The 9849-nt window shown below is 44.9% G+C and overlaps 1 protein-coding gene across 1 annotated transcript in view; it reads right to left on the minus strand.

The window, feature by feature from the left end:
- The window catches only part of LOC123358237 (cGMP-dependent protein kinase-like), an 86565-nt gene extending 77140 nt beyond the window's left edge, over window positions 1-9425 (minus strand). Inside the window, exon 1 of the mRNA XM_045000903.1 lies at window positions 9323-9425. Within this exon, the coding sequence (XP_044856838.1) occupies window positions 9323-9409 (87 nt within the window). The 5' untranslated portion in view covers window positions 9410-9425. The remainder of the gene's footprint in view (window positions 1-9322) is intronic.
- Between the last annotated feature and the right edge of the window lie 424 nt (window positions 9426-9849).

Here is a 9849-nt window from a genome sequence, read left to right on the forward strand (position 1 = left end):
CTGAGGTGGGAAGATCTGATAAGGGCTGCTTAATCTGATAGCTATCCCTGGGGTCAGCAGCAGGGACTGGGTGTAATGGGATCCCTGGAATGCAACCTGAACTATGACTATGCGACTGCTAAGCCATCTGTCTCACCAGCCTGGGCTCCCTCTCACACTGTGATGCTGTGACAAGCTGCAAACCTCTAGCAGGTACTGCACTTACACAGACATCCACTGGCAGGGACACACTCAACTGATCTCCCAGCCACCCAAGAACTAACAGAGATGCTCCAGCCAATTCCCCCCACCTCCTCAGCCTTGCACCCTTGGACTATATCATCTTGCCCTGGTCAGAAGCCTGATCAGTACACATTTATTACCCGGTCTGTCTCTCCCTCAATGTGGAGAGCCATGCACCAGCCTTGTCAACTAAGCTGAGGTTTCCCAAGCACTTCAAGCTAAATACACTATTTTAAGTAAAGTATAAAACAGATTTATTAACTACAGAAAGAGAGATTTTAAGTGATGATAAGTGGTAGGCATAAAAGGTCAAAGATAGTTACCAAAGAAAATAAAAGATAAATGCACAATCTAAATCTTAAACCTTATTACACTAAGCAGTATTTAGATCACCAATTTTATCACCCCACTGGATGTTACAGTTCATAATACTCAGGTTTCCCTCTTAAACCTGGAACAGTCTTCTTAGATGAAGTTTTCGTCTCCTCAGCGTTCTTGTCACTTCCAGCATAGGTGAGGAAGGAGAAAGGCAAAAACATGATACCAAAGTCTCATATTTTGTATCCTCAGTCCATGTGCCTAGAAGACACTTGCCCAGATACATCCTGGTGTACGTTGCTGAGTCACTGAGCTGGGCAATCCCCCTGGTGTGGTCTTGTGCAACTGAGTCATGGAGTTGAGCAGTCCCCATTGTGAGGTGGTTGGGCACGGTCTTTGAATTATAAATCCCTAGATTACAACTCCCCTGCTGATTAAGGGGCATTGAACACCCTCCTGGGTGGGGATCCTTTGTGTGGTCACTCACAAATTTACAGCATATTTCAGTAACAACTATACAGCAAAATCTCATCACTTCATACACACTAATGAGACACATATTTGGACAGAACAACGAGTTTCATCAGATCATGACCTTTCATATGATATAGTACACGGCATGCTTTGTGTGAAATATCACAACCATATATAAATGATGAATATGGGGAATCCAGAGTGCTGCTTTGAGGCATAGAGGTTCACTCTGGGTTTCTTTAGGATAAACTGAGAGTTCTGGCTGAGCCCTCCATTTTCTCCAGAGCTTCTGTCTCATTAGAATGCTGTCTCTCCTCAGCCTTTAACTCCACTCCTTCTCACTTTAGGAAAATGTCCCTGGCTTCTGATACATTCAGAAGTTCTCTGGTGACCTTTTCCAGTCTCCACTGGATACTTTCCTGAAATAGGGTGGCTTTTGTTGCTATGGCAATTGAAGCCAATTTTCAGAAAACTTAAGATGCAATCACTATTGCACATAGGACTGCACGTGAGCCTCCCCTGGCTTAGCAGGGAGATATCAGCACAGTTCATAAGCAAACCTGAGCGGTAAGTTATATCTGTGTGTTCCAAAAAGAGGGAGAAAACATATCAATAATGGAGGACTGGAACTACACCAGTATTATATCTGAACAACAATCCATTGGCAAATGTACACAGAGTCATCACAAACTGAGAAATAAGAGGTACCATTTAGGGCATGTATTTTATTTGATTAAGGTTGCCTGACATTTCCCATTATAAGATCTTCTTTTCAGTTGTTTATAACTTTGCTCAAATTTAACCTTTGAAATGAAATTTCCCATGCTGTGTGTCTGCCTCGGGCTAAATTATTTTTGGAAAATTTCAGCCAAAATGGTTTAGTCATGTCCAAGAATGAGGCTAAGGAAAAATACATTATTTTGCCCATGTTAAAAAATTCTGGTAACCTTTTCTCTGAAATTTTTTAACACTCCACATCCCCTGGAGCAGAGACTAGAAATTTGGCAGGTAAGTGGTTCTTGTGTCAGGGATCTGACTTTTGCCATTCCAATACAAATCTAATCAAATTTGTTAAAGCGTTTGAAAAAGTGGTGTCCGTATATGTGTGCAGACTTGCTAAAGCTTCACAATTACATTCCCCAGATATTCCATCTGCACTGGGCATCCTCCAGCCTGGGGCTGAGCAGGACTTTCCCATCTTTGGGCTGCAGTGGGCTGGAGTGGGGCCAGGCACTGGATCTGAGAACAGGGAAGCTGTTGCTCTTGTTCTCACAATGACCCTTCTGCTGGGCACAGACAGGATGGAAGAAGAATCTGCCTGATTTGACTGCTGAGGGGACAAGAACTGGACTGGGAAGGGGAGGGGAATGCGATGGGGGGGGATAGTTTGGGACAAGCAGCCCGGGTGGAGGAGGGGAGGCTGGTGGGGAAGGACAGTGAGAGGGAAAATGGGACTTGGAGATGGGATAGTGGGGAGACGGGGAGCCAAGGAGCAGAGACTGGAACTGGGAGCCAGGGAGAGACTGTGACTCGCTGGACAAGGAGACTGGATCTGAGAACGAGGGGGAAACTGGGTTCGGCTGGGCAAGCAGACTGGGACTGGGAGCCAAGAGGGCAGAAACTGGCAATAAGAACCAGGGAGAAAAATGGGAGAGGGACTGGAAGCTAGTGGGGTGGGGGGGAGACTGAGGTAAGCTGAGGAGCCAGGGAAACTGGTACTAGCTGTGCAAGGAGACTGGGTCTAGGGGGAAAAGAGATGAGGGGAGAACGAGACAGATTTGATGAGGAACTGGGATGTGGAGAGAGGAGAACAGGGACTAGCAGGGACAAAAGATCAGGGACAAGGGAGCTGGCAGGAGGGGAAGAGACACTGAGATTGGACAAGGAGCCCAAGGAGAAAAACTGGGATTGGCAGCAAGTGCGGATGGACAATGTGAGCCGGGGTGGGAGGGCATCACTGGAGGTCGGGGGAGGAAAGAGTCAGATCCGACAAGGAGGGGAAACCAGAGATTGGCTGGGCAAGGAGACTGGGGACAAGGAGCAAGAGGAGGGAGGGGAACTGGAAATGACTAGGCAAGGTGACTGGGATTGGCAGGGCCGTCCCTAGGGGGTGCGGGGACAACCCCAACCCCCACTTTGGCCCAGGCCCCATCATAGAATCATAGAATCTCAGGGTTGGAAGGGACCTCAGGAGGTCATCTAGTCCAACCCCCTGCTCAAAGCAGGACCAAACCCAACTAAATCACCCCACTCCACCCCTTCCCCCAAGCCCCAGCCCTGCCTCTTCCCAGCCCCCTCCCTGCCCCCATTCCACCCCTTCCCCCCAAGTCCCCACCCCACCTCTTTCTGGCTTCCACCCCCTCCCCCAAGTGATCCCGGGAGCTAGCGGAGTGGGGTGGGCTGGGGCTGGGTCAGTCACTGCTGCCGATGCCAGGCCCCACGCTAACCTCCCAGGCTGCCCTGGACCCCACTTTCCAAAGCGCGGGGCCCCCCAAAGTGCGGAGCCTGGGGTGGTTGCACTGGTCCGTCCTGTGAACGGGACGGCTCTGGGGACTGGGATGAGATGCCTCAGGGGTGAACACTGGGCCTGGCTACATGAGGAGAATTATACTGGGGCAAGGAGCTGGGCTGGGGAACACACAGGGACAGGTTGAAGTGGTTGGGGCACCAGGGGTCCAAGCTGGGGGGAATGGGCAGAAGTGTTTGTGCCCACACAAAAAAATAGTATGTGATTATGTAAGGACTGTATCATAATGATATACAGAAAGGGGGCAAATAAAGATTGCCCAGGCAATCTGTGTATGTGCCTTACAGTATAATGGATGGTCCTGTAGTTAAGACATGGGCCACAAGAGATCTAAGTTCTGCTCCTAGCTCTTCCATAGCCTTCCTGCATGACCCTGCAGAAGTCCTTTAGGACCTGGTTTTCAGAGATGCGCTTCACCCCATAGCTCCCACAGACTTGAGCTGGAAGTGCTCAGCATTTTTGAAAAATCAGACCCGAGATCTTTTTGTGTCTTAGCTCCCCTCTATAAAGTAGAGATACTACTACTTCTCTCCCGCCCAGGCGTTTTGTGAATATACCCTTTAACGCGAGGAGACTATGGTCATGTGCATCCCAGAAAAGCCTAAATATAGAGAGAATAAAAATTAACTTAAAACTTAGCAAAAAAAACCCCAAACTTTTTATGGGCACTAGTAACAATAAAAAAGAATCATGCCGGCATCCTCCATTAGAATATGCACCCATGACCTAGCAGCCTCGATTGCTTGGCCCACAGAACCATAAGGCTCTGGGCAGAACTGCAGATCAATGAAATCATTCACTGACTTGTCTCTGGGTATGACAACTGACAAATCAGCTTAAACTCACAAGTGCTTATTTTGGAACAACACTCAGCGGAGAAACCCTAATGCATTTGTGCAATCCCCAATCACGTGGACTGGCCATTCTGCTCACCTGTATCTCCCTTTTTAGATTCTTGTTGACCACTTAATGGCTCAACTCAGGGTTTGAATAGCTGTTTGTATCCAGAGATCTGTAAACGGGATGGAAAATCCTGCAAGTAAAACTTCTGGGATGGGTCAAGCTGGTGGAGTTTGCAGGTTCACAAAACCCTTGAGTTATTTTTTAGGTTTGAAGAGTTTGCAAAAACTAGTTTTCATTTGTGAACCGCTCTCAACTTTTTCAAGGGTGATTCCTTAAAAAAGTGTATTTTCCTAGCTGAAAGGAAGTCTCCAATACATGTGTTGCATTAGGGGTGGAACTCCTTCACCTCTTGTTCTCCACCAGCAAAATTAGGCTTCCGCAAATAGATACCCTATATTTGGTGTCATTCATTAAAACTGTTCTCTTCTCCCACTCTGTTGCTTTATTCACTGTCTCACTAAGAGCAAGAACTCAACAACTTTTAACCTGAGCTTTCAGATTTATAATCTGAGTACGTTTGATATTGATCCAAATGAGTTTTACTGATCCATAATAATAGAGATTTCTCAAGTCAATAATACTTGTAACAATGGTTCACTGGTATCAAACTCTTTTATAGCACTGGGCTTCTGGAAAGGCAGGAGGTGCAGTAGGAAGTAATTGCAGGGTTGGTGATACCCTTGCCCATGCTGAACCTAATGGAGTGGGAGGGCCTGGGTTCCCTTACCAGAGAATTGAGTAAGTGCTTCTGCCAATTGTGGACTTGCACCACTAGGTGCCATTGCCTACCCATAGACTCTGAGCCACTAGGTACTACTGCCAAACCATGGACATGAGCCACAAGGGGATATAGGGAGCAAGTGCTCTAGGGACTTGCATCACATCCCCACAGAAAACCCTGCCAAAGGCATCCATTGCATATGTGTGTGCGTGATCACACACACACACACAAATACATTAGATAGATAGATAGATAGATAGATAGATAGATAGATAGATGTAATATAATCACCAAGACAAAAAGCTTACACTAAAAGGGAGTTAAAATTGAGAGTACACATCAGTAGTTTATGGGTATAAGATTTTAAGAGGATGTTGTAATTATCCCAAAACTGAGTACTATTATAAACCCAGGAAACTCATAGTTAAAATGACAAATAAAAGAAATCAGAAGGGTCTGTTAAGCTATGAAAACACCAAAACAATCCTGAATGCCTTATGGTAATGTCATAGAATAGCTATTGAGGAATTAAGTCTGTGGTCCCAGATTCAGTTAAGCAGGAAAACAATATGAGTATGCTCCATTCCTGCCCTATTCCCATGCTGTTTGCAGGCACCAAAACCCAGTCCCCATTGGGGATTCGTAGATTCTAAGCCCAGAAAGGATCACTGTGGTCATCTAGTCTGATCTCCTGTATAGCACAGGCTGTAGAACTTCCCCAAATAATTCCTAGAGCATGTCTTTTAGAAAAACATCTAACCTTGATTTGAAAATGGTCAGTGATGGAGAATCCACTATGTCCTGGGTAAATTGTTCCAATGGTTAATTATCTTCACCTAAAAATATGCGCCTTATTTCCAGTCTGAATTTGTCTAACTTCAACTTCCAGCCATTGGATTGTGTTATACCTTTCTCTTCTAGATAGAATTTATTAGGATGCTGGCAGACCAGGTGCCAGCTCATGCCAAGGCCCTAGGCGTCACCGAACACTGATGAATGCATAGCTGGAAACCAGTCTGGCTCACCTCTGTGTTCGTATTGTTAAAACAACTGTTAAGTTTATAAGAAGGTGTTTAGTGTTTGGACTTTATGAAGTGCTTGAGAGTTGCTGCATACATTAATCTCACTTACAATATCTGTATCCCATGTTAAGTGTTTGCTTTGCAACTACAAAAGTGTTTGCTATGCAAATGGAAACCCACCACCACCAATCAGGAGAGAAGCATTACCAAGTATGAAATGCTACTTTACTACAAGAGACGGCATCTCCTGCCCAACAAAAGAAGGCCTATAGACACTAGATGAAATATTGTGGAATGTCAGTGGACAAAAAACTTTGTTGATTGCTCCCCCTCACCTCCAAAAAGAGGGGATGTGCACAGACCCTCATCCCATCACAGTTTGAACTCTGGGTGAAGGGAATAAAAATCCCTGACCAGAAGGCACTGTAACACTGTGCGGCTTTGACTTTGGAGAAGGCAATATTTCTAAGCATAAGCAAGGGATCCCCACGCTGCTTAGCTTGGGTTAGCCATAAAAGGACAGATAGAGCTTGCACATTACTGCCGTTCCTAGGACCTTTTGAAACCTAAGACTGTAACTCATTTGTGAGAGTGTATTTACCTGCTTTAACTTTGTAAATAACTCTCTAATTTATTTTTCCTAGTTAATAAATCTTTAGCTGTTTATTACAGAATGGGCTACAAGTGTTGTCTTTGGTGAGAGATCTAAGGTACAATTGACCTGGGGAAAGTGAATGGTTTTTTAGGACTGGAAGTAACCTGACTTTGATTGTGATTTTTGGCGTAAGGGATCGTCTATCACAAAGGCAGGCCTGGCTGGATGGCCAGATAGGCTGGAGTGCCTAAGAGGACTGTCGGTGACTCCATGGCAAGGTCACTGCAGTGCTTGAGGAGTTCACGCTAGATACTTGGTTGGTGGAATCTAATTCTAGAACACACAACCCGTTTGGGGTTTGTACCAGTCTGCCCTCAGGCTGGCACCCACATTCATGAGCCACTCCAGACAGCTTGACACCCATCACCAAATATTTGTTCCCCATGCAGGTACTTGCAGATTGTAATCAAGTTACCACTTAACCTGAATGTAGGCGCTCGATCTCCCAGTGGGACCTATCATGTTGTTGTCACCTGTTGGTGGCAGGTGTAGTGTGCACTGGATAGTAGCTTGCTCAAAGGCGATACCGGGGCAGTTCCATTCCTCTGTTATTAAAATGTTGGGGGAGGCAGGCCTCTCTTTTTGGAATATATAAGTGTAACTCCTGTGGGTTTCCTTGTGAGCCCTGCTGGGTTTTCCCTGCAAACCTAGAGGAGGAGCATGCAAATACCTCCTACCTATGCAATAGTGATTCCAGGACATCTTAAGCTTTTTATCTGGAACTCGGGGCTGTAGTGCAATTGCCAGACCCTTGATATGGGCCAAGATGATGATGCTGTCTATCAAACTCCCACAATGTGGGCAGTAAAAAAGTAACAGTGGAGTAACATTACCTGGACTGCATGTCCTGTGTGCTGCACTCCAGCTTTTCTTTGTGAAAAGATAGCTTATACTGGAATGTTTGTGTTGTTAAATGTACCTGGGCATCCATAAAGAAACAGGACAGGCAATGTGGCCGAGTTAGCATTGCACCGAGAACGTTAAGCCTTTCATAGTGTAAACGTAACGTTACATGAAAGGGCCTTTTTGTACGGTTTTTAAACTCTTTGTGTGCGGCGCAAGTAATAGGTAGGCATTTGCCCCAGTTTGACAGTCCTGCTCAGAAAGGGCCTAGGATTGAAAAAGTCGGGATGTCAAAGGTCCATAGTAGGTCAGGGCAAAAGGAGGGCTAGGAAGGGAAAGCTTGCATAGTGCTTTGCCTTACCATAGCTAGCTCACCTTCTTTGCATTACACTGTTGCGTCTAGAGGCTCCAAGCAAGGTCAGGGCTCCATTATGCTGGGCACCATACAAACACGTAGTGAGAGATGGTCCCTGCCTTGAACAGTTTACAATCGAACTAGAGAAGACAGAGATTGAGAAGGAAACTGAGGCCAAGGCCACACAGCAGTTCAATAATAGAACCAGGTCTCCTAACTCCCAGTCCAGTGTCCTGTCCACTAGACCACCACAGTGCTTCTCTCTTTCACGCACTACGTTGATTACAGCTAGATCAAAAGCTCACTGAAGTTAATGAAAAGACTCCCACTGGCTTCAGTGGTATTTAAATCAGGCCCGTTGTCCCTCTCATCCCATGTCTGAGCACTGAATTCCTGCACCAATATTTATCAAAGAGAATGCAAAACACCTTATTAATTTTATGCCCATTAGTCTGATGTAAGATGCCTGATTAATTCTGGCGTATTTGGATAATTGTATGCCATTAATAAAGCTGTAGCCTTTCCATTCTGAGCACAGTGCTATGGGATTACTGGGGAGCTGACTTGGGAAGGCACGGATGCAGTGTTAGTTTTAATATGTACATCATTAACTGCATTGTGAACTACATCTTTAAAAGCAGGAACATATTTTCAGTCTGGTTTTTCATTTCCCCACCAGTTTATTTCAAGAATAAATAAATAAAAATGCAATGTTCGTAGGCTGTGGTACCATTAATTTCAGAGATGGCATAAATCCTCTGGGATCAGCAACTAAGGTGAAGCAATGAAAACAAGCTCAATGATTTCTTCCCAGTTCTTCTAGGCAAGGAACAGTTCATGCCCACAGTTTAGCAGCAAAGAAGCTCAGCAAATTTATTAATGCTCCAGAAACTGGCAATGAATCCCTTCAGGTCAAAGATGAGAGGTACTGGCAGGCATCAGGGCTTAAACAGAAACCCTTCAGTAGGTCACTTGGTATTGGTTTTGGATTATAGGGATTCATCTCCTAGAGCTAAAGGTTCTAGTTTCTCTCTCCTGCTCTTTCCAAGACCCAAACTGCCACTTCTTTTTAAAGGGAAAGACTTTATAAAATGAGAAGTGGATTCTCTCCCCATCCCCGCCACCCTTGGATTTAACTGACCTGTCTCATTGCAAAAGGAACATCGAATCTATGACACAAAAGAACCTATAAAAGTATCTGTATTGAAATAAAGTACCCTTAAAAGCTCACATCTTGGGAAGGTAAAGAACAACGCAAAACACTTGACACTGTATTCTGTACCTGGTAGCTGCCATTCATTTGATTCCCAGGCAGTCTAACGTGTTCACACTCAGAAGCCTGTAGAACAGGGAATTGCAGAAGAAACATCTCTTGCTTTGTGCTTTCTGTTCTTTCAGAGTTATTGCCATTGCATTCCTTGTCAGTATCGGCTCTGTCATTTCCAGACTCTGTTTTATTCATCAGACAACTAAGAGCAGCCCAAAGAAAAAAATAAAGCTGATTGCAACTTAAAACAGATAACTGTTTCTTATATTTTATGTGCTATTTTAGAGGGGGGTGGGTGATCACATAAGAAATCTTTGCTTTCATGCTGGGACCTTCTAGCAGATGCAATTTATTTTCTACACTACCTGCATTCTCTAGTTAACAATTGCTGTAGATTAAAGCCTATTTACAGGCTTGGTATATTTCAGTTGCTAGTGAAAGGAAGGACAGAATAAATTACAGGATGCTAAGAATTCAATGGGAATCAGTGTATTGTATTTAAGATCATGATTTCTTTCTGAACAGCCTGGGCAAGTTGGATG

Source organism: Mauremys mutica, chromosome 1 (assembly GCF_020497125.1).
Source record: "Mauremys mutica isolate MM-2020 ecotype Southern chromosome 1, ASM2049712v1, whole genome shotgun sequence".
NCBI classification, from domain to species: Eukaryota; Metazoa; Chordata; order Testudines; family Geoemydidae; genus Mauremys; species Mauremys mutica.